Consider the following 24,578-nt stretch of genomic DNA (forward strand, 5'->3'; position numbering starts at 1 on the left):
GGCATCCCCTCTGGAGCAGGCGCCCAGGGAGCCTGGGCACAGCCTGAGAGCACTCAGGGCAATGGGAAGGGCAGGGAAAAACTCACCTAAGTGCCCTGTGCTCTTACCCACAGGCGTTACCTCCTTAACACAAGCCCTTCTAAAGGCCAGGGTTGGGTTTAGCTGCACCCCTGCTCGCAGGGCTCTGTCCAAGCCCACAGAGCAGCTCTGGAGCAGTTGTTTGCCCTCGAACAAAAGCCATCTCCACCCAATCCTGCGTGGCTCTGTTGTGGTGATACAGGGTATTTGTCTGGCACAGCCTTGGTCACTGTTTATTGTCTTGCTTTCCTTTATCTGCAGATCTCAAAGCGTTTTATAAATGTTAAACCTCAAAGCCTCTCCAGGGAACAAAACTGTTTCTAGCTATTGTACATATGGAGAGACTTGCCCAAAAATTAGGGCAGAGCTGGAAATGGAGCAGCAGAGACCAGAGCTGACACAGCCTCTCTTGGCACAATATAAAGCAACACAGATTATCCCTTAAATACCTGTGTGGACAGACACATCTCCAGCTATTAACCCACATGTTGTCGAGCCACCGCTTGGAACAAGCCCTTGGCCTGAAAGCCTCGCACGCTGGAACACAAAAATCTTTACAACTGGCAATCCAAACCACAACGTCTCACTGAGCTTTCAGTTTTCTTGTTTGGGTCAAAAAGCACCAGCCGTACGGTTTCAACTTTTTAGAAAATTATTTAAAGAAAACAGAACAAAAAACCACAATGCTTTTAAAAATACGAAGCGTGCTGGGGGAGAAGCGCTGTTCTCTATTTTTGAGCTGACCCAGGAGGGCTGGCAGAGGCAGCACGTTGCGTGAGATGCTCGTGCCGGGCTTCTCCTGCCATGTGGCACACGTCCTGCTGTCACAGGGCCCAACTGCAGCCGTTTCACAGCGGGGAGTGTCAGTCCCAGCTCCCCGTCTTTTCACTCCCTTTCTTTTCCGTGCGGTTCAGTCAAAAGGAACCTGAGGAGCAGCAGGAAGCACAAATTCAGGGCCATCCAGGCTCGGCTCTCCCAGTGCTCCAGGGAAACGCTGCGGTGACGGGATGGGAATCACACCAGTGCTATACTCAAGGGATCGCTGCCTGGAGCATCCAGCTACGGGACAAAACCGAAACAGCCGGGCAGGTGGGATGGGCAAGAGCCAGTGCAGGAGTGCCCTGGTTTGGGGAACAAGAGTTCAGAAACCTCAGCCTACCGAGGATGAGAAGCGTGAGGCAGCCTCGCGGCAGCCTCCTCCCAGATTCTCCTCGAGCTCCGGTGCAACCCCAAATTCCCCTGCCTGGGCTGTAAAGGCTTTGGGATGAGCTCCTACAAATAGCAAGTGCCTGGCCCAAAGGACCTCTGGTTTCAGCTGCTACAAGAAATGTAGCTCTGGAGAGGACCCCAGAAGTTTGCTGTGAACACATGGCTCTGACAGCGGTTCTCCAAGATGCCTCAATTCCCAGCCCTTCAGAGAGCATCACCCCAGCCCTGAGCCCAGGACCCTATGGGTCTGACCCACACCTAGTGCTCTGCACAAAACGAAACCTGGAAAAGCTGAAGGGGCTACGAAGAGCACACAAAAACCCTACGGGACAGAATTCAAGGCCCATTTGCCAATCCAAGCTGCTCACATCCAAGCACCGTGCCCATTTGGACAAGCTTCGTGCTTCTAAGCAGCTTCTGGAAAGCCAAAGCCAGAGGAACACCTCTGTGCCATCCATCCCCAAATTCAGAGACAAGTCTACGGCCAGCCCCTTCCACTGCTCCCCTGGGGCCCTGCCCAGGAAGGCCCCGAGGCAGCTCCTGCCGGTGGGGAGAAGACAAGCACGGTGCTCGTAGGCACCTCGGCTAGAAACAGCGGCTTAAAAATAAACGAGGGCTCAGTTTTGAGTTCTGAGCTAACAGAAACCGAGAGGACTTCTGCAGGATCTCTGCTGACCACAAGGCAGCCAGGACTTCTTCTTCAGCTGTTTCGCCCCCAGACTACTTCTGCAGGACAGGGCTGCAGCCGCTCCAGCCTCGGGGCTGCTCCGTGCGTCACGGCCCAGGAGGCGACGAAGGAAAGGCGCCGGGCACGGCACTGTCAGGGCTCCTTGGGGCATCTTGCCCAGCCAGGAGGAGAACTGGACTAGAACAAATCCCCTTCCACCCTGGCTTCAAGGAAGAAGACCGAAAGAGCCCCTGGCTGCTTGGGTGAGGATCCACTGCCGTTGGGTCCCTGTGGTGTCATGTACCCATGGAGAAGACCCTGGGTGCTGCTCCCCAGGGAAGCTCAACCCGAGGCTCCTTCCAGAAGGGTCGGATGGACAGAGTTCACCAAACCACCCACCCTGCCCTTTTCTATCTGTTTCACACACCTTCACCCACAGATTGCCAGGGAAGGGCTTAATTAGGGCCGTGATGACTGCTGAGCCTTGCAATATAGGCAGTGAATAAACTGCAGGCAGAGCAACAAAAAGGAGGAGGAGAGGAAGTAGGAGAGCTCCAAAACTTGGGGCAAAAACCAACACACACACACCCAATTTTTCCTTTCTCTCTGCATAAACACCCAACGGCCATGGGCTGGGTTACTCAGAGCCAGAAGAAACAGCGCTGTGACACGGCACGAGGGGCAGCCCTGGTGTCTGCCACACATTGTGCTGCACAAATCGTGCCAGTGCCAGCGGGCAGGTGCGAGGACAGGAGCACAGAACCCGCTTCTCCCACGTCCCTGGGGCTGACTGCATGGAAGTGGCTTATGCCCCGTGCAGTGGGCTCAGGGAAGATCCCTGCAGTGCCCCAGCGAACACCTGGGGCTGGTGGAACTGGGACAAAGCTGAGCTGAAACGTTCCCCTGCCACCGGAGGCCTGGACCGGAGCAGCTCTGCACCCGAGTGGCACGGTGTCCCGAGGACAACCACAGCACAATGTCACCGCGAGCCTTTCATCCTGCACGCAGACAGCAGCTCGTGCTCCTGTTAACAGTACAGCCAGAGCCTCACATCTGGGGACTCCTGCCTCGGTCCCAGCACTGGGGATGTTGGCTCCAGACCCAGCGAGCTCCCCAGATGTGCTGCAGGCCTGCTGGAGCACATTCCTCTGCTTTTCCGAGGAAAACCCTGCTTTTAGGGTTAAAGCAACACCGGTAGTGGGATTGTCAGCGGCACAAATGCACAATCAGGAGGGGAAGATGTGGGGGGAAAGCATCCAACTGGCGAATATAATACTTGGAAGGAAAAGCAGATTTTTAAAAAAATAAAAAATGAGGGGGTGGTAAAAAAAAAATCTCAGGAAGTCATCTAGTCATTCCTGCTCTTTGCTGAAACAATAGACTCGGGATGCTGGCTAAGTTATAAATAATCCTGCTGGCTACACAACACAAATACAAGACGGGAGCGGGGTAACTATCGCTCCATGGAAAGTGACTCACCACCTTCGTGCCGCAGACCCAAAGAAGGGCAAACACCACAGCCTTGGGGCAGGCTCTGCCGCTGGGACCCCGGTGCTTCGGGAGCCCAAACCCACGTGGCCCCGAGCCGTGGGCGCCCTTCGTCGCGGCGAGGCTCTCAGCGAGTTGAAGCGCAGAGCGCGGGCTGGTGCCGAGGGCCCGAGGGCAAGAGAGGGCTCAAATTGGGGAAAATAATGGGAAGCCACCAAGTCCGCAACATCCTTCTCTTTTTTAGAAAGGAAGTTGCCTCTGCGAGATGACTTCACTGGGCTGCTGGTGCCCGCTTCCCAAACCTCTCCTCCGCCACCCGGGAGCGAACACGCAGACCAGAGGAGCCAACGCGCACCGGCTCCTGCGGCACGGGGAGAGGCTCGTGCCCGGACAAACCCTGGGGAAGGGGAGGCACGCGAGGGTCCCTGCCCTGAACACACCGCTGGGGGACACACACAGCCCCTGCCATCTCTTGCTCCTACTAGGGAAGGCCCAACTTTTTGGGGAGCCAGGGACAGCCCTGCAGCTGCTCCAGGTCCACGCGTGACCCTGGGAGGGAGCACGCGGCGCCCGCAGCCTTGTACCAGGACCAGGGCGCTGCAGGCACGGCCACGGTAGCAGGGAGCTCTGGTGCCAAGAGTAACTGAGAAAGAGAAAGATCTTCCCAACGAGAAATTTGGATAATTTGGAAGTGACATAGATTCTCACTTATGAAAAAAAAAAAAAAAAAGCAACTGTTCAAAAAGAGCTTCCTGACTTGTTATTCCATTACCCAAATCTGGAAATGTAATCATATTAGTTCAGCTGCATTAACACAACTGAAAAAAACAAAACAAAACAAAACAAACAAACAAAAAAAAAAACACAACAAAAACTGTCTTAAAGATTGAACTGATCTGTGGGGCCAAGGGAAAGGAGAACAAAAGTCAGAGACCTGTGGCACCCACTCCTGCAGCCAGCCCATCACTCCTGCAGGCCTCTGAAGGCAGATCCGCAGAGGATGTGAAATAATCAGGATATGAAATGATTTTTAAGGGTTTTTTTTTGCCAGGTAGGCGAGGTAAAGGTCACCGAGAGCCGTGTGAACACAAGCAGCTCAGTGACATCGTGCTGAGCTGGCTGCGGAGCTGAGCTTGGTTCACACATACCTTGGAGGAGCAGAGAAATCAGCCCCAGCACGAAGCTGTGCGCTGCCCAAAGCTGCCGGAGAGATGGCGGCCACAGGGCAACGGTGGCCCAGGCTGGGAAAACGAAAATTCACCCAGGTTGGTAAAACAAAGTGAGGAAACACTCAGCAGCTCTGTGCGCCATGCTCCTGCTGCAGAGACCAAGATGCCTCGGAGCCCACGCAGCCGAGCACTTTACTTATGCTTATTTTTAAATAAAAGGTGCCTGTCGGTGCTGGTGTCTTCTTTAGGTCAAGCAAGGAGGCTGCAAAACCTACGAGGCTGAAACAGCCGTGCCAGGAGCACTGGCAGCTTTGGCACAGACTCCTCTCCAGACCTGCCACCGAGAGGTCACTGCTCGGGACAAAACCCATCCCTCTCCCTCGCTCAGCCGCAGCCTCTGCTCTCAGAAGATGCTGGAGCGAGAGCCTGGGCAGACACGTTTGGTTAAGGTTTTAGAGGAAAGGTGCGAACGGTTTGAACCACAGCACAAGGAGGAATAAAGGCATCTCGCTTTCAATTTTTTTTTCTCTAAAAAAGAAAAAAACCCAAAGACATTTGATAGGGAGGCACATCCATCTTCCCACAGCCTCTCAGGCCATTCATCATTTGGATAAAATCCAGTTTCACATTGAAATTCAGCTGGACTTTCAAATGCAAATACGAGGAGAAGAGCAACATATGGTAGAGGTTAGTACGTATTTTTCCTAATTAAATGGCATACTGCTGTTTTGTATAACAATGTTAACGGGGCATTAACAAGCCTTTGGAGGAGAGACCACCTCACTTTCAAAAAAATGCCTTAGAAAGCAGAAGGGGCCCAGGACCTCCCCGCTCTCCGAGGAGCGGTCACACGTTCACCACGGCAAGGACAGCTTTTGTCACGTGCCACGAGCCAACTGTCCCCCTGTGCCACCTGGGGAAGGAAAGGAGGTGACCGGCACCGCCAGCGTCCTCTGAGCCAGGTCCTGTCCTGGCAGGTCCTGCCGGAGCGTGGCTGGGTCCTGCTCCAGGCCCAGGACGTGCTGGATGCCACCAGGTCTGGGAGGCACGCAGTGCCGTGACAGAGCCCAGGACAGCTCCTGGAGGGGGAAAACTGCACCAAAGCCCCACTCCCAAGGGATGGAGGATGGGCAGAAGATGCCCTTTGAGGAAAGGAACGGCTCCGTGCCGAGCGGTGCCAGCCAAGCCTGGGGCCACCAGAGCCAAGTGCCACCACTGAAGGAGAGGCCACTGCTGGCTGGCAACGGTCTGTGCCTGCAGAGAGGAAACAGGGCACGGCACGTGCCTTCCAAGAGGCTTCCTCCTGCATAGGACCGGTCAGGGTTTTGTACAACAGCCCTTTGCCCTGCTTGGTATAAAATCCCACCCCCAAACACGCCCAGGGGTGCTGGAGGCTGCCCTTCCTGCCATCCCCGGCCGCTCTGGAACGGGGCCATCCATTTATTTTTGGTCCCTGTCTAACCAGGAAGGCTCCCCTGCTAGAAAAAGCTTGTGCCACATTAACTTCGCCTCCCTCTTGCTCCTGACGCAATCTCTGGCTAAATTTAGAGAGAGATGGTGCCTTCGGACACTTCGAGGCGGGGGTGTGCTGCTCAGGGTTAACAGGCAGATGGACAGCAGGTTTTTAGGGTTTTTTTTTGCCCCACTCGCCTTGGAGCTGAGCTACCTGGAGAGATAATATAAAAATTCAAGGGAAAAAAGGCAGATGTCTGGGTATTCACCTCCTTTAGGGGTGAGGCAAGGTGGTATGAGTCCTGTAAAGCCATCCTCCCTCCAGAAACACTAGTCACGGCAGCAAGAGAGAGGCATCAACAAAACCATTAGGAAAATCCTCAAAAGCTGATTCACGAAACCTCCATCCTTTTCCCCTTCTGATGTTTTTTCACATGTGCTTCCATCCCGTGAGGTCACCCAGGGCAGACAAACCCAGAACCTGTACAAAAACCTCCCCACCCTACCCCAAACCCAGGCTGCGCTGGGTTTGAAGCCGCGGAGAGCCCAAGGGCGCCGCGGGGCTGTGCGGGGGGCTGCAGGGACCCAGTCCCACACCCCCAGGGTTGTCCCCAGGGCACGTCCCCCGACAAAGGGCACCGCGGGAAGCCTGGCAGTGCCGCAGCTGCCAGCTGCGCGTTTTGATGCCACGAGAGCGCCGTGCCCCAGCTCGCCTCCGGTGATCTCCAACCCTCAGCGCCCGCCGCGCTCCCGGTCCCCCGTACAATTACGCATTCAGCACCACAATGTATTTCACACCGTATTTCATGCCTCATTTGGCAACAAAATTAATTAAACTTTAAGTCAACACTGAAGGAGTGCAGTACCTTTCTTCCCTCCGTGGCATATATAACTCAATTTGTTTAAGCTAATGCGCTAATCAAGACTTGCAAAATACTTGGGAACCTTCTGGCAGGAGGGCCTCCGAAACCCGCAGCGAGATGCTCTCCACACTGGCTCTGCTTGGAGGTCTGGCAGGGCACAACCATCATTCAACAAGCCCCATTTCCCTAAAATTTAACCTTTCTCCCCCAAAATACTGCTCACAAACACGCATTCTGGCCTTCTGCTTGTGCAGCGCGATGCCGGAGGGTCGGTGCCATCCTCACGCCCCAAACCTGTCTGCTCTGGGCATCTGCATACACCCAGCAGGGTCGGTGGCCTGGGGATGCACCAGGGAAGCCGCAGCCCTTGGATGCTGCCCACGTCTCTCCTCCTCGCTGCCAGGGGACACGTGGGACAGCCAGCGGTCCTCCTCGGAGGCAGCTGGGAGCCTGCAGGCTGCCACCCCCTCGCCGTGCTCCGGGGATGTCTCAGCTATTTGGAGGCGCTGCGAGAGGGCAGGCTAATCCCAACCCACGCGGCTGGGAATCCGAGAGGCAGATGTGGGCAAACTTTTTGGCATAACTGAGACAGCTGCATCGGCCGGCACCAGCCCACCGCCCCGCTGCACGCCCCGGGACGGGGTGGCTGCCAGGGCGCGGGCGGGAGGTCGAACCCCTCTGCTCCAGCACCCGAGGCCAGCAGAACGGGCTGAGCTGAGCGGCGAGGAGCGAGCACCAAGGCAGAAGAGGAACAGCCACCAGCAGCCTGTGACCCACGGCTTACCTGCGTCGCAACGCCTGCAGCACGGGGCAGAGGCACCGAGCACGCCCTGAGAGTGCAGTGTGCTTTTCAGGCACGGCTCCTGTGGCAGGTTTGCAGCCCGCGGTTAGAGGATCATCCCGCATCAACCCCATCTATCAGGGGTCACCGTGCATCCCAGGAGGGCTTCACCAGCCTGGGGAGTTCAGCCCATGGTCCTGTGCCATGCACACAGCCCAAAGCACGTGGGAAACATGCGCACAACCTCATGGCCTTGACCACAGAGGGAAACACTGCCTACTTCCAGCTGAAGTGGTAAGATCATCATCACCTTCCCACTTGTGAAGATGTTGTAAACAGCATCATTAGAGTCTGCTCTTGTATTAGAACAAAGATGTCACCTTTAACAGGGATTTTGGATGCCAGTGAGCAGAGAAGATGCATTTACGGCATTCTTCAGCCGAGTTACCGCAGTGCCTGACGAGGTATGAGGCCCTCCAGAGCAACGAAATGGCACCACACGTTCCATCTGTCCCCTGAAGACACCCACTTGCTATCTCAAACTTTAAAAAAAGGTTAACTCCAATCTGAGTGTAAGTGCACATAACATTAACAATGGGGATGCAGTAGGCAGCGGCTGGTCACACGCGGGACACGTGCTGCAGCAGGCACCCTACCGAGCATGCAGAATTTGAAATTAGCAGCAGCGAGGTCCAGCAGAAACGCCTGCCAGACCTGCTGGGCCCCTTCCAAAGCCATCTCTCCCCTTTGGAAAGGGCACAACAAGCGTGGAAGGCTTTGAGCTGGGATGCTGAGCCAAAAGCGAGCTTTCTGCCTACTCTCACCAGGAGAACACAATAGGAACAGAGGATGGAGCAGCACCCAGCCCTGGCAGGGCTCCCTGGGGATGTAACAGCCAGGCACAGCCAGGTTAGGCACGCGCTTTTTCCCTCCTCAAATGCAGAAGTCCAAATCTCAGCCCTGCAACAATGCACAACGTTCAAGCAACGCTGCGTGAGCAGGGTTTGAGGTGGGCTGAGGCAGAGCTGCTGCGCCCCAGCACCGAACCCCCAGCGCGCTGCCCTCCACGAGATCATTTTTAGCGAGGTCCTGGCCCTCGCCATCACGACACCAGCAGCCTAAGCAGTGTAACAGCGCTGGGCACCACCTCCTTTTAATAAAAGGAAAGCAGGTGCTTGAGCTCGAAGGCAGAAGGCTCCCTCCTACCCCAGCTTCACGCCAGGTAAGGCACGTGATGCTTTACATAAGATGCACTCATCTCGCCACAAGCCCTCGAGCAGGCACAGTTACACCAGGGCTGCGTTGCCTCATCTCGGGAAGGAAAAAGCTCTACCGGCAGGAGATGGCTGCACCGCTCTAACTCTGCTGGCAAAGTTAAAGCTGTGTGCTTAAACAAGGTCTGTGTCAAATTTGCAGTTTCTAAACAAAAGCTGTCGCTTATCTCAGTACAGCTTTGGCTCTCTAGCACCTCCGACATTCCCCGTGCTCTTTCCTCGTTCAAAATCTCAAATCCAGCCAGGAGGACACTTCCTTCGGGTGGGAGATCAGCAGAAATACCCCTCCCCTGAAAACACGTACCCTGCGAGCCCCTGAAGTTGCAGGCACACAAAGATGAGGGAGATTTCTCTGCTGTACCCGCAGCCACCGGCGGGACTCCTGAGCGCTGAGCTGCCCCTAGAGCATCGCTGCTGCCCCAGCACAACGCTCCCCCTCGGTGCTCTCCCCAGGTTCACTCCTCAGGCACCTGCTGGAAACCTGCTCCATCGGGACGCACTCACTCCCAGCCTTGCCCACTGCACAGAAAATTTAAGGCGAAAAAAACGTATTCGAAGAAAAGCAACAAAAAATAGCTGCATGTCATCCTCACTGCGATGGTGCAGGAGAAGCAGCTGCCATGGCAGGGCAGCGCCAGGAGCAGGGACACAACTGGAGATGGAACTGGGGCGTTACGCGGGGTTGAGGGAGACAGGCGTGAAGATATGCCCCTGCCTTTTGTTCCCCCACGCTTGCTATTTCCTGCTCACCCAGCTACAGAAGCTTTCAGGCCCTCCAAACCTTTCTGTTTTTGTTTCTCAAATCCTGTTTTCTGTATCCTTAACGTGACCCACCCCACGGACAAAACGCCAAGCAGAAAGCACGGAGGAGGACACCAGGAGCTTCCCCAAGGCAGCAAAAGAGAACAGAGCTGAGAGCCCTTCAAAGCACCTGGCTGCAGCAGGTGGGAGCTGAACTCTGCTGAAAGCCCTCTGGGCTGCGGCACGGAGAGCCCAGGGCTGGCCCTGAGGGCATCCCCCCAGCACCTCCAGCAGCCTCCTCCACATGAACGCAGCCCTGGGGCACGCAGAGAAGTCGGCCGCCTCATTCAAGGCACCGCAAACTTGACTTGTCCACAACAAGAGGGTTTTTTTCTTCCTTCAAAAATGGCCAAAAAGTCATTTTGACTTCGAAAGACAAAGCCGTGGCAGCAGGCAAGCAAGCAAGCAAGCTCGCTGCTCTGACTTTTTGTTGTGGTGGCTCTCCATTTAGTGACAGTTTCGCAAGCCTGCTGCACGGGCACGCACACGACCGCAACATAAACAAGCAGCCTGCAGTACACGCTTTAATGGAAAGTGCCAGTTTTAAATATCAAGTCCCATATTGCGTACCTCATGTCTGCCTTCCATCACATATCAAAATAGCAAGCAAAGCCCATCACTCCCACTCCAGCATAAGCAAAACATGTGGGAACTCGAGGCAGTTAGTAGGAAAACGTGATACATCCTTACTAATAAAAGCTCCGCTTTTCCTCACTATGGCAAATAGCTGCAAACGCCATTCTGCAGCCTGAAACTCAATCATGACAGCACTGCGCCCAAAACGTGGTGCTCAGCTCCCCACAATCCCCAAATTCGCTGCTTTTACCACCAGCCCGAGAACCCCAAAGCCTCCCTTCCACGCTGGGATCCTCCTGACACGCGGCTGCGTGCACACGCAGAATAATTAAATCTTCAAACAGCTAACCCACAGCCCCAATTAACGAGACAACCTCATCTTTCATAGAATTTATTACTCTCAGTGCTGTTGCCACAGGTATCCAAGTTTGAACGTTGTTTAAAGCAGGCTTTCAAAGGGGATACAGACTCACCTACCTCCGGGGAGAATGCATTTGCTTTGTTCACTAGACTATAACTTAAAATTTGTTACATGCACCAGCTTGTAACTCTTTGAAAAACTCCCTGGTTAGCCAGCTTCAAATGTATTTTATGAACTTGCCCCGATCAAAGCAATTCCCTCAACAATGAGCCTCATCTCACAATCTCACTGGCAAAAAAGCACTGAACAAATTTTGGGGGTGGAAATCACAGCACGGAGCGGGGGGGGGGGGGGGACTCTGCCCTCCAAACCCACCCAGGGGACCTCAAGCACGGGAGCTCCCTTCAGCACAAAGCGAGAAAGAAAAGACATTTAACGGTGAATTCAGTTACTCAAAAGGAAAACAATTAAGGCTATTTTTTTTAGCAAAGATTTTTATTTATTGTGAGCAGGAATCGTGTCGGCAGAAGGCAGCCTGGGCTGCTGTTCCAGTAGGACACAACCCTGGCATCGCACACTTTGCTGATGCTTTGGGGAGAGGGCTACAGGCGCCGTACATTTGTTGTGGATGCAAAGCACTGCTGGTGAGCTGCTCCAGGAGATGTATTACCTCGTGCAACCGTTTGCCTCGGTTTCCCTTCCCTGCTCGTGTTTGCTGCAGCAGCGGCGCAGCTGGCACGCGCTGACCCCAAAAACTCAGCAGCCACGAGGTGACAGCCCCAGCGTGGCCCAACGGCGATGCCACGGCCCGGGAAGAGACAATGAAACTTCTTCACCTCCCGCCACTCCTACTGTCTCAGCGTCAATTAAAAATGGTCATTTCCATGTGAAATCCAGCACGCGCGGTTTCCTGCTAGAGGCGCAGTTTAATTAAGCACGCTGGGAGGGAGCTTGTTTCTGATCAGATTAGTCATCTACAAACTATGACATGGGGAGGGGGGGACAGAGGACATGGCTTGAAATGTTTTGCTACTGCAAATAACAAACAGTTTGGCACAGGGATGACGAAACCACAGCCCTGTAGGAGCAGGACAATAGGCATGTGCCGAGCGCCCCGGCAGCAAACAGCGGGGCTCACGCTGGAAGCGCTGGTCGCAGCTCCAAGCCCCAGGAAGACCAACTTCCCCGCGGTGACCTATATGTGCTATAAATGCTGCAGACACGGCCTGCATGACGTAAGCTCCGTCCTAGTGGCAATTGTTGGGTTTCGCCTTGCCAAAAAAACGCAAAGCGGAGGTGCTGAATTGTCCGGGCGGCGGGATAGCTAAACCAGTTCCTCCCTGGTGCATTTAAGGACAGAAATGAGGGAAACAGTGGCAGAGCTTAAAATAAAACCAGGAGACAAATATAAAAGCAAAGAGATCTCAAAGCTGGAGGGCTTGCATTAACACTTTGAATTTTCCTGGCTTCAGAGAGCAAACCGGGTCCCCCCTCGCGAGGAGGCCACCCACGCACGCACCAGCAGCCCAGCCAGGGGCAGCCAAAGCAGTCATTAATTGGGATTTGAAGAGGATTTCAATTTGGGGCAGCTTTATCACCGCAGTTTTCTTGTAGCAGTGTTTCAAATTACCACACTACCTTATTTACCAGCCCGATTTTGGAAGCGAGAGCCTTATCCTGGCAAATGGGGCGTTTTGGCTGGGAGTCAGCAGGGTCCCTGCCCGGCTCCTTCCACTTCCAGCTTCCCCTGGGCAGCAGAGAGCCTCGAGCTGAAGGCTCCTCCGGAGGGGAAAAAAGAAGAGCTCCACCTTGCCCCAGGATCTCCCTGAGGAGGAGGGAGATGAAGAGTGGGAGGCCACAAATTCACATTTCCAAGGGTGGGCAGAAGCACAAAACATAAATGCTCCTGGCGCAGAAGGCATCAGTTTATTATCTCGGGGTTACTGCAATAACGAGGTATTGATGTTGTAGGGCGCGCTGCTGAGCCAAGACTTCAGCGAATTGGCGCTCGGTTCCTCCTTCCAAGGAGAGGGATGGCAGCGGAGGGGAAACACAGCACTGTTTTCAGCAGGGGCATGGGATCCAGCTGAACACAAGCATTTGAAAAACACGAGGCACACTGAAGATGAAACCCAGGCCTTGCTGTGCGGCGAGCAGACGTAAGGAGCTAATCTCCAGGTCCAGATTACCGATGGCTGCAAGGCGCTCTGCTCCCTCAGCAAGTCCAGGTCCCCAAATCCAAGGGCCATCTGCTCCTCACCTCCGACCAAGCAGTGCTGGTGACAAGTCGCCGTCAAGTTCTGAGCTAGCTGCCTGGCTGTGCCTTTGAGGATGAACTAGCCTCTGATGGCACCTTGCTGTCAATTAGTAAATTAAGCTTAACCACCATCCACAGACTACGAAAACCACTATCTAGGACCTTCTGTAGACAGCCTGGATCCTTCTAGCAGCTGCACTGCACCCCTGTACACTGCACACCTTATTGGAATCTTATTGCAGTTATTCACCCAGCAAAAATCCTTCTTCAAACACCCAGAAGTCACAAATGTGAAGAGGAATTGAAATGTGTCCCCCTCATTCTCCAAAGGTGAGGCTAAGCACAACAGGCTGAGGAGCGAATGCTGCTGGTGCAGCAAAAGGTTTCCCCTAAACCAAGCCTCAAGCTGCATTTCAAACACAGGCTGCCTGTCTGCAGGACAAAAGAGCTGCCCCAGAGCCCCAAAACCAGGACAGCAGTGATTGTGCAACTGCTGTTGTATAATATCAGTCCTCTGTTTTTATGAACTACTCACAGCCAGGCTCAGAAAGCACCAGCCCAGAGGAAGGGTGGTGTCAACATTACCTTTCACTCACCCGAACGAAGAGAGAGGGGAAGAAATAAAAAGAAAGAAAAAGGTTCTGCATCGTTTTGGCTGCAGCCCAGGTAGGCAGAGGGGGTCCGGTCACCACGCTGGCTGCACCAGCACAGCCTTGCTTGAAGCCTCAGCTCGCTGGCCGGCTCTGCAAGCCAGGCAGCCAAGCCAGCCTCTGAGCAGGAAACGAATTAATGGGAGCTTGCTCCAGAGCTATTCTCTCACTAGCGTGTAGCATGTCTTTGGTGGATTATTTTAACAGCAGAAGTCGCAGGCACATTCATACACAGGAACACTCGCTGGGGAGATCAGCTTCCATCTGGGTTAACCCGAGAGTTTCTGCCCTTGAATTTCCTCCCTTTTCTCCAGCACCCACTCAACGGCTTACCTCCCTGTAAAAATGTTTGCTCAAAAACATCTTGACAAGCAGCTAAACAGTTCCACATTCCCCTGGCCCCAAAGAGCAGGAGCAGAGCACTGCACGTTGCTTCCACAGGAGCTCCCCTTTTCCGCCACCATGCAGAAATCCCACCCTGCTCCCTGTGGCTGGCCACGGGCACTGCCCTTTCCCCACACAGCTCGACTCGAGCCGGCGCAGGAAGGTCAAGTTTTAACCATCCCCAAAGCAGCAGCATGTTTCGGCAAGAAGGGCAAATTAAGCGAACTTCCTGCATGCCAGGGGCCGCAGTGAGCCCTGCACAGAGCACACCTTCCCCGGGCATCAAAAGCCTGGCACGGCACCGCGCCGTCCGCCTGGCCTGGGAATTCTCTGCTTCAGCCTCAGATGAATCCACACCGTGCTTCCAAAACCAGACATCTAAAAGCTCCGTGCCCTTCAGAGCCTGCTGCTCCTCCCGCAGACACCCTGCTCCCAAACCCCTTTGATGCAGGCATCCTTGTACCCTCGCCAGCGGGGATGTAGCCGCACGGCTCTGCTCTGCCCCCCAGCAGCCCCAAACCTCGTGCACGGCTCCAGCCGCCCTCGCTGCCCATCTCCCTGCTGCCAGGAGGGCTTTGTGAAGGCACTTTTGGGAACAGAGAGATCCCACCTGCGGCAGGGAGCTGCTGGGGGGCTGAATAGAGCAGACACCCAAATTGCACTGGAGTCTTCCTTCAGGCAGCCGAGCCCCAGGAATTCACCACCAAGGAAGTGTCTCCTCAGTGATGTGCAGAAAAAGTCTTCCAGGGTACAGTACACCACCCCCAGCTCTGGTAGCAGCCTCCCAACCAGAGACAGACCAGCACGAGCAGCTCTGCCTGCCCAGAGACACGCAGAGCAACAAGGAGAGCATCCGACAAACCAGCAGCAGACAACCACCGGAAAAACACACAACACACAAAACTACTGAAACTGCTCCGGTTGGGTCTCTGGTAGCAAACACACATTTATTGTAAGAGACTATGTTGTTAAAGAAAAAAAAATTAAGATGACAATACCTGATCCTCCAAACTGAGTGCTTGCTAGGGTCGTGGGTCTGTTTTTTCCATTAGCCACTGGCAGGGGAAACATCTAGAAAAACAAGGAGATGAGAGGGAAGGGAAGAGAAAAGAGATTTCAGTATGTTAGTTTTGCTGTGCTGCTGCAAAGGGGGGTCGTGTTGGGCAGGCAGGGGGAGGAAGGGGGAAGAGAAGCACTTTACTGATGCAAAAAACTTTCCTCTCCCCGCGTCCCTGCTACATAGATCAGCTGCAGGAGGGACAGGAGAGCAGCGCAGCTGTGCGCTAATATACACACGCATTCCTACGTGCATAAACTTCTCCTGTGTACACAGCGTGTCTGGTTCCTTAGGTGCAGTTGAAAGCCATCCAAGACGCATCGCTGCTGCGGTCAAAACCGACAGTTTCTGCCCCAGCTTATTCAGCACTGCCCAGCCAGGAGGGTGCCCCCGGAGCCGTGCCGAATGCCTGACTTCATTCATAAAAAGCTCCCAGGCCAGCGACAGCACCCGACAGAGCTCACTTCGTCCCTCGACCCGTAGCATGGTCCAGGTCTCACCCCGTGCCCAAAGCCACCCAGCAGCCCCATGCCAGCTCCCAACCCTGGTCCCCGGGGGCTCCAGAAGCACCACGAGCGAACGCAGCCCATGGGCTGGCAGAAGCCGTGCCAAGTTCAAAGGTATTTAACTCACGCTGAGCAACATTTGCATATTTTGCAAAGTCAGTAACGTTGGCTGCTCGCTTGCTATGCTGCTGTGGCCACAGCATCACAGGTCATCTTCTGCCAGGGAGCTTCCCCAAAAGTACTGCGTACCTCATCAGCGAACCCGGGTCAATATATTTAATGTAAGGTGGGAGGGCTTCAGAAGCTGTTATTTAAAAATCTATATGCACCTGCGTGCAGCAGAAAACTAATTCTTCTCCACACAAATGGAGCTCCAGCCAACAACTGGTGGGAAAACGCTTCATGAATTAACATTTTAATATCCTTTTACTACTCAAGATACTTTCACCACCAAGTCATTTGAATTTTTATTATTTTTAGCTTTGCAATGTCTGAGTAACTCAAAAGTTTAATGCTTTGAAGATTAAACAATGTAATGGCACAAGAGCCTACAGAAACGCAGCGTTTCGTGCCCTGACATAGCTGATGTCTGGCTGTGGTCAGAAACATTCCTTTGTACAGAACCGTCTGCCCAGCTTTGTTTTTACAAATGCTGGGTAGGAAAAAAAAAAAAAAAACACAGTTAAATGTGGTAGAGATGCAAAGAGAGCAGTTAAGAAACCAACTGCCATTCAAAAAAGAACTCAAATTTGGGATCATATATATTTATGAAGGTGCACACTTGAGCAGTACAGAAGCACACGCATTTAAATAAAGGTGTAAGCAGCGTTTAAGTGCACGTGTGGACAACCAGCAGCAAGCCCGCAGGCACGTTCCTCCCCGCGGTGTCACCCTGCTGCCAGCACCCCGCTCCCTGGGGGCTCAGCCCCTGCTGGGTGCTGCTGGGGCCCCCCCTGCACCCCCAGAGGCTCAGCCCCACACCCAGGGGGCCGGTGGCCCCACCATCGAACAGGCCTTGTTTCCTCAGGAAGTCGGGCTAGAAAACAAAAACAAACCCTGACGACACCGAATGCTCGCAGCCTACCTTCCTTTCAGTGCTCTGGTTTGTTTTTGTCAGCGCTGTTTTCTGCAAAGATCCCTGAAATGACTAAAAATGGAATTTGCACAGCTGACCCGGCCCGGCCCCACTCACACGCCCTCCCATTGAGGTAGGGAAGACAACCAAGGGGTCCGAGACCCCTTTTCCAGGCAGTGAGAGGCAGTTCTGCCCACATGAGCAGGGGGCACCCCCATCCTGAGCAGCAAAACAAAACCCCAAGAGCTCCCCTGCCTCCTTTCCGCGAGGTTTTCTGCTTCCTACGCGCCAATGCCGAAAACCCCGCGGTTGGAGCGGCAAGCACCAGCGGAGAAAATGAGCAGCCCTGTTCCACTGTGCACCTTCAACTCCTGCACAGAGGTGTCCCCCCCACGTGCGGCAATCCCCAGCACGCCCCCGCGGGGATGCCCTCACCACCGCGCCACCGCCGCGAGGTTTCAGACTGATGCAACCCTTCCTGCGCTCCCTCCCGCAAGGATCCGCGACCAAGCGGGGTGCCCCGGGTCACCCCGCGCCTCGAGGCAGGCTCCGAGCACCTTTATCGCTCGCCGGCTCCAGGAAACGTTTCAGTTTTTTGGTGGTTTTATTTTTTTTTTCTTTTTTACTTTTTTTTTTTTTTTTTTTGCTGCCAAGTTGTTTTTCCACCATGGTGCAGGCTGGTGCGCGGCCGCATCGAGGAGCTGGGTGCAAGTCATTCGCGAGGCGCTCGCTGGCGTGTGTCACTCACAGCCAAAGTTCACCCACCCACTGCGAATTTCCTTTCTGCTTCGAAACGCAGCTTTAAAAATAAACTTCGAGGGGGGGGGGGGGAGGATGACCGGGGCTGGCACACACCAGAGGGACCCAGGCGCAGCCTCGGAGGAGCTGTAATTGGGTCATTACTCGTCCTTTGTTGGATTTGAATAACGTAGATGTAAGTGGTTATGTAAAATCCCCCATCTTAAGGCTCTGTATATAGTTTCTCAAGTCATGTCTCCGGCCTCCCTGACAGCTGACAACAATGCCCGTGTATCCTCACAGCTCTAACTCCCCCCCACCGAAGGATTTATTCCCCCTCCACTTCTCCCAGATTAAAAGATGCAAACCCAGAGCACGGGGAGCTCCCAACACCCGCGCTCGCTGCCGGGGAATTACAGCTGAGAGACCCCACGCTCCCGGCAGCAAAGTTGTAAGCAAGAGAGGGAATTTGCCAGACACAAGTAACAATATCAAGCAGCATTTCATTTATTGGGCACTTCCACCAGTGCATCAGTGTTTTCAAATTAAAGAGCTGTTTTCACTTCCCCCGCTCCTCCACCTTATGAACTCCAGGCTGAGCCAACCTCAGGCCTGAACTCAAAACCTGAAATCTATTTTGCAGAGTGGAAAGCATCCAGCTGTTAATTCGGGGAGAAGAGGGAATTCGACTCAATAAACGTTGCCAGCAGGATATTTCATACGTGTTCATTTAAGGCAGGCCTTCCTGACTACAGCCCCAAACGTCCACTGCGGCGTAAAGCAAACTTCACGACCGCTTCCCTCGAAACAAAAGCGAGAGTTTTATCATGGAAACGCAGGCACTGCGCCTTGGCCAGAGCAGGGCACTCGGTGCCGCTTCAGCAGCATCCAGCACCTCGGGAGCAACAGGAGCAGGGGCAGAAGGAGCTGCTCAAGCCCTGCTGGCTGCAAACAGTTTGGTTTCCACTCTTATTCCAGCAGCTGGATGGCGAGGGCCAGCAGGCAGCGAGAGCCGTCACTTGCCGAGGGAGCAGCCCTAGGCGACTGCTCAAGCCTCTGCCCACCCTGCAACTTCTCACCGAGTTAGAAGCCCGCCCTGACAAGCGGCATCCCCGCAGCATATGGTTAATACTCTGCTAATAATCATGGCTGTTAACAGTATTTCACTTCTGCCAGAGACCCAGGCTGGCACGCAGCCGCCTGCCTCTCTCCGGCTTGGCAGGCGCACACCGCGGCATGGATGAGCCCCCAGCCCCGTCCGTGGGCAAGGCAGAGCCCTGTGCCTGGGCACCCACCCCGGGACATGCCTCTGCCTTCCCAGGACACGCAGGCACCAGCAGCAGGGCACAGATGTGGTCCGGGATGGCTGCAGTGAGCATCTCCCTGGGCAACACCCGGGCACAGCTCGCACCGCACGTGCCCGCCAGCCCCAGCCTGGCACAAAGTCACGCACCAAAACGAAGGGCTGCTAAAAAGGTGGAAGCCGGCAACGCGAAGCAATAGGCAGGATGCTTTCTCGAAAGCTCTCCTCCAGATTTGCAAGCCTGTTCTGGACTATTGCCAGGGAGTGGTGGTGAAAGAAAGCTTACAAATTACCTGCACTTTGGGGCAATTATAAAAGGCAATTTGTTCCGAGGTAGAGGTAAGCGCTGTGCCGCGCACACCCCAGAGCAGCAAGCCGAATACAGGGCTGCACCTTTGGCTCCAGCTCGCTCAGAAGCACGTTGCTTTGGTTTTCACCCTCACTGTCAAATTACACTGGCAGAAAGCTTCGGGTGAGTGCTTCGCAGCTCAGCAGCTACCCAATGTGTTTGTTTATTAATGAAGGCACAAGGTCTTTCTTTCCAGGGCTCTAAGCCCCATTTACAGCCTCTCGCACAACCCTTTTATCGACTCTGCAAACCCACCAGGGCCAGACATTAAAATCCACCCAAAAGACAGCACAAAGCTGGACCACGGGCTACAGGGGCTGAACATTCCCTAGGAAAAAGGAACTGAAAGGCTGATCTGAAACAAATGCCTCCAGCCTCTCTGAATCTTCCCTCCTTCCACTCTCTTCTAGAGAGGATTATTGGGCTCCACTCCTGCTTATTCCAAAAAAACATATAAATAGGCTTGAGAATGAGATTTGTGGCCAAAAATCCTGCATCCCAACGACACAAGTACAGAAACCCACAGCGCAGTCTCCCTGACACCCCCACATTTTGCACAAGCCTGCAACGCCAGGGTGCCCAGCTCCCAGCGAGGAACCTTTCCATTTCCACTTCCCATCCTCCAGGAGAGATGCTAATATCCCTTTATGCAAACTCAGGAGAAGGGTGTGCATGTGCGGAGAGACGAGGGCTTGTGAAACAGACCTGGCTCACATCCAGCCTGCATCGGAGCCCATCGGCCAACTTATCCTGGAGGGAATGTCTTCGAATCACTCGCTGGCAAATGACATTTGCAGGCCCTGATCCTGCAAGCAGCCGCCCCCGGTGCCGCTGCTGAATGCATAAGCCTCAGACGAGCGCAGAACAAATTCTGGTCATTCCCCAGGTTTACATCAGCGTAGGAGAGCTGGAATTGAACCCAAATCCAACCCTTGGCCGCAGATTAATCTCCAAGGACAGAAATATTCATATACAGAGGGAACAGGTCAGGACCCCTCCAGGGAATACAGCTCTCAGCATGCAACTGAGTGAGGATGGGTTGTCAGTTTTGAAAATAAGGGCTTGGGTTTTTTAAAGCTCTGAATGGGGAGTGGGATTTGTGTTTTTTTTTTCCTCAGAGACCAAGCAAAGCAGGAGCTGGCACAGCCCCAACCTGCAAGCAGGCTATGGGCTACTGACCGAGGCTCAGCCCAAAACCTGGCACTGCCTGGTGGACGAGCTGGCGAGCCCCGGGACGCCTGCTGAACAGCAGGACCTCGAGGATGAGAGCAGAATAACCGCACACCGCTCCCCAGCAAACCTGGAGGTAGTCCTGTTTTTAAAGGTATGCTTTAACCCAGTCCCACGACCAACGGTAAAACATCCTGCTGTTCATTTAACAGAGCCAGCCTCCCGACAGAAGCCCAGCACTAGGAGAACTGGACTCGTCCTTCTGCAGGAGACTTGATCTTACGTGGGACAGAGGCACCACCACCAAAACTCCCCAGCACGGAGCCCAGCAGGGACAGGTACAGCCCCAGCTGTACAAAAAGGTTTATTTCTCAATGCTAAACCTCAGTGCTTGTGTGCAAAGCTACCAGGCTTCAGCACTTTCCATAGGCATAACAGCTACAAGGGCAGCAGGCACCCCTGGTTTTGCCACCTTTTTCCCCTTTTACTCTTCTCCCCTCCTCCCTACGGGGCAAGAAAATCAACCCGGGGCCAGCCCGCAGCCAAAGCCACGGCACCCATGGTTATTCCTCCTCGAGGAGCTGTTTTCTCTATCTTCGCAGTACGTTTGCTTATCTTAAAAGCAAGATGTGTGCTCCAAGCCCCGTGAGGGTGCAGCAAACGACAGAGGAACCAAACAAAGTTATTTTCTTTTTGAACACGAGCTCTCCCCTCCTCAAGTCACCTGCCAGCCCCGGTGTGGCAGAGGCTCGACGTGCTCGGTGTGGCACGTTGCTGACTGCAGACGGCAGCACAGGCAGCTGTGCTGGGGACTAACCCGCGCCCTGATGCGGCTACCAGGGACTTCTCTTCCCTCTGAGCCGCGCACATCCTTCGGGGGGAACTCTTAGGTTCTGTTTCTTTGAAAACGAACAGCCCCTAAAGGCAGCTAAAAGGTTTCCAGTAGAGCAGAGCGTGGGGAACGCGAGTGCCTAACTCCTGCAAAAATAATGTGCTGGAGAGCTTGGACAAATTTCAAACTGAGATAGAATAACCTGTGGGAGCAAAAGTTTAATAGTCTGGATCTGGGGAGAGGAAAGAAGCCTGATTAATCAGCTACTGAAGTTACATCTTTGCATTAGCTTTGTATCCATGGCTTCAAAAACAGTTACCTGGCTCTTTCACCACCAGCATTTAAACAGGCTACACACAAGTACATTATGTTTCCCCAGAATTTCCCATCAAAAAAAAAAAAAGAAAAAAAAAAAGAAAAAAACAACACCGAAACCCACCAACCCCCCCACCTCTCTGTACTCCCTGCGAGGAAACAATATACATCGAGGGGAAGGGGGGGGGGGGAGGAGGGGCAGCAGCTTTGCTTTAACTTGAAAATAAACAAGTTGCAGCACATGTGCATGCACACAAACACGGCACATCTGAAACCCATCACGGCCAATTTCCAGGCTCCCATTTCCTCCCCCGTGCAGCTCCGAAGCCCCGGGCCCTCGCTCACCATACTGAAGTCCAGCAGGTCACTGAGCTCTTTGTCTGTCCCAACTGCAGCCATTCTCTGCTGCTGCTGATTCATACTCCCACAGACTCAACAGTGGCAGTCCTAGAGAAAGCAAGGGGGAGGGGAAGGAGATATTTTAATGACTAGAGCAAACTACCCACCCCATTGATGAATATTTAAAAAAGACACAGCGAGAGGAGAGAGAAAGGGGGAAGGAGAAAAAGAAAACCCAGCCGAGTGCCGTGCCCCGCCGGGCTGGGAGCACAGGCAGAGCCCTCACATCGCACCCAGGGGCAGGAACAAGCGGGCTATTGACCAGACACACTTGGATGTTAGTTTTTTGCTGCCAATTCCACTAGTTCGGGCCAATTCTGTTCCTGGCGTGCGGCGAATGAAGGGGGAAAAAAAAAAAAAAAAAAAAAGTCAACTCATTTATCAAAGGGTTCAGGCAAGTTATCACTCGGGCGCTTGTCTGGCTCGGCTCGCCCCTTCGCCTTCCCCCACGCTCGCTCCCTGCAGGAGGCTCGCTCTTGTCCTTGCCTAGTTTTGTTTAAAAAACGAGAGAAGAAAAAAAAAAAGTCTGATCTTGTGCCTCTTTCCTTGAGGTTGCTGAGCACCTGCAGCTGCTGCTCCAGGGCTGAGCGTGGGGATGCCCAGCGCCGGCGAGAGGAGTGGTGAGAACTGCCCCCCCCTTCCCAAAAGGGCCTGAAGAAAATTAAAAAAATGCCTTGTTTTTGGAGGGGGCTGCAAAAATAAAGCTCTTCAGGCAACCTGGCAAGATAGGTAAATATTATTCTTCCTAATTTTACGGATTTTTTTTTGTTTTGTTTTTTAAAAGGGAGATTGATCTTTTTGGCCAACTCACTATGATAGAAAAACATTTCTTTGGGAGGGAGGAAGAGAGGCCTGGGAGGAGATAAAAGATTCCTTTTTTTCCTCTCTTTTTTTTTTTTTTTTTTTTTTAGGAACTCATTCATGGTTATAAAGGGCAGCTGGCCAATAAATTTAACTCATTAATCATAAGGTTAAAAAAAAGAAGACAACTGCATGTGATCCGAACTGTTTGTAAGCTGTGCCGGCTCAGCCACCACATTTCAATAAAGTTTAAAAATACAAAATATACCGAAATCCGCCCAGCACGTAAAAACAGCCCGGGGATTTTTTATTTTTTGTTTTAAAAAAAGAGTTTAAGTGGCACCAGTGCATCTGGACATTATTTTTAAAGCGCCTTCACCCACCCACAGCCCCGCTCCCGGCCGTGACTGGGGTGAGGGGTGGGGGGGTAGGGGCAGGGAGCCCCTTTCTGGGGGTCCCTTGGGTGCTGGGGGGGGGGCAGCACCTTGGGACCCCCCCCCCATTTCCAACACATGAAGCCCCCTGAGGCAATGCTCGCCCCCGGACAACTTTAACAACTCGCAGAGCAGGGTTCAGCCAGGGCCTTTTTGAAAAAAAAAAAAAAAACCACTAATATTTTCACCTCTTTTTATAAAAAAAAAAAAAAAAAAAAAAAAGAAAAAAAGCAAAACAAAACTCTGTTTTTAACTTAAAAGTTAAAAGGGCCGCCGGGCCCCGTCCTCCATCCGCACAAAGGCCGGGGCCGGGCTGACCCCGTGGGACTGGGGGGGGGTCCCCGGGGGGGGGTCCGAGGCCGCTTCCCCGCTCCCCCCGGGCCCCCCCCGGGCGGGACAAAGGCTGCCAAGGCCCGGCCGGCTCCGTGCCCCCCTCCCGGCCGGGCCCGGCCCCTGCAGCCGCCGCTCGGCGTGGCCCGGAGGGGGGTGTGGGGGGGGTTTGAAGCAGCCTCTGCCCCCCCCAAACCCCCCAAACCCCCTCGCATCGCCCCGGGATGAGCCCGAGCGGCCCCACCGCCACCCGGGCCCCTTCGTGCCCCCCCCCCCCCAAACCGTGCAGCCCCCCCCGGGGCGGGGTGGAGGCCGAGCTGCCCCCCCCCCCCCCCCCCCCCCCCCCCCCCAATCCTTTTAGCCCCCCCCCCGGCCTCACGCTAAGGGGGGGGCTCAGAGCGGGCCGCCCCCTCCCTGTGCCCCCCCCCCGAAACTTTTACAGCCATGGGGGGGGAAACAGCGACCCCCACCCCCACCCCAACCCCCCGGGGGGGCCCGGTCCCAACTTCGCAGCCACCGGGAGCGGGGCGAGGGAACCGGGCCCCCCCCCCATAAAGAGCCGGGCCCCCCCCGCAGCGGGGAAAGGGGGTGGAGGGGGGGGTCCCGGTGCCTGCAGCTCCCCCGCTCCCCCCCAACCCCCCCCGCAAACTTCGCGGAGCGCCGGGGACAAAAGAGCCGGGCCGGGGGGCGCCGGGCACGGACCCCCCCCAAGCCCCCCCCCCACGGGGGTCCCGCCCCGACCGCGGCTGCTCGACGGCTGCCCCCCCCCCCCCATAACGGCCCCGTTACCCCCACCTCGTTAGTTCTTTTTTTTTTTCTCTGTTTTTTTTTTCTTTTATTTTTTTTTTTTACCTGTTCCGGGGCACAACCGCGCCCCCGGTGCGTGCGCGGAGGGGCGGCGGGCGGGGAGGGGGGGGGAGGAGGAGGAGGGCAGCGCATGAAGCTCCCGCGGGCACCCAGGCGGTGGCGGCGGCCCCGGCCCGGCCTCGGAAGCGGCCGCGGCGCCCTGTGCCGGCGGGCGGCCCCGGCCCCGGCCCCGGCCCCTATTGTTCTGGCGCCGCCGGCGGGCACGGCGCAGCGAAGCGGCAGCGCCTGGCTCCGGCCCGGGCGGCGCGTGCGCCCCGCGCCCCCGCCCCCGGGGTTTGGCCGGGCCCCAGCGCCACCGCCTCCCCCCCCACCCCGCCTCCGTTAAGCCACGCCCACTCTTCGTCAGGCACCTCCCCTCGCTGTATCCCTCCGCCGCCTCCCCTCGCGTCTCC

At 54.8% G+C, this 24,578-nt stretch overlaps 1 protein-coding gene across 14 annotated transcripts in view; it reads right to left on the reverse strand.

Moving 5' to 3' along the window:
* TCF3 (transcription factor 3) overlaps nt 1-24,231 on the reverse strand; it is a 66,874-nt gene extending 42,643 nt beyond the window's left edge. For 13 of the 14 annotated variants that reach the window (XM_032203644.1, XM_032203643.1, XM_032203630.1 and 10 more), the window contains exons 1-3: nt 24,172-24,231; nt 21,701-21,802; nt 15,009-15,081 (exon numbers count right to left, since the gene is read on the reverse strand). In XM_032203644.1, coding sequence (XP_032059535.1) covers nt 15,009-15,081; nt 21,701-21,775 — 148 coding nt within the window. In that variant the 5' untranslated portion in view covers nt 21,776-21,802; nt 24,172-24,231. Of the gene's footprint in view, nt 1-2,787; nt 2,793-8,267; nt 8,275-15,008; nt 15,082-21,700; nt 21,803-24,171 lie in introns of those variants that run through there. The other variant, XM_032203641.1, reaches the window with a different exon arrangement.
* Nucleotides 24,232-24,578: the final 347 nt, after the last annotated feature.

This window comes from Aythya fuligula, chromosome 26 (genome assembly GCF_009819795.1).
Source record: "Aythya fuligula isolate bAytFul2 chromosome 26, bAytFul2.pri, whole genome shotgun sequence".
Taxonomy (NCBI): Eukaryota; Metazoa; Chordata; class Aves; order Anseriformes; family Anatidae; genus Aythya; species Aythya fuligula.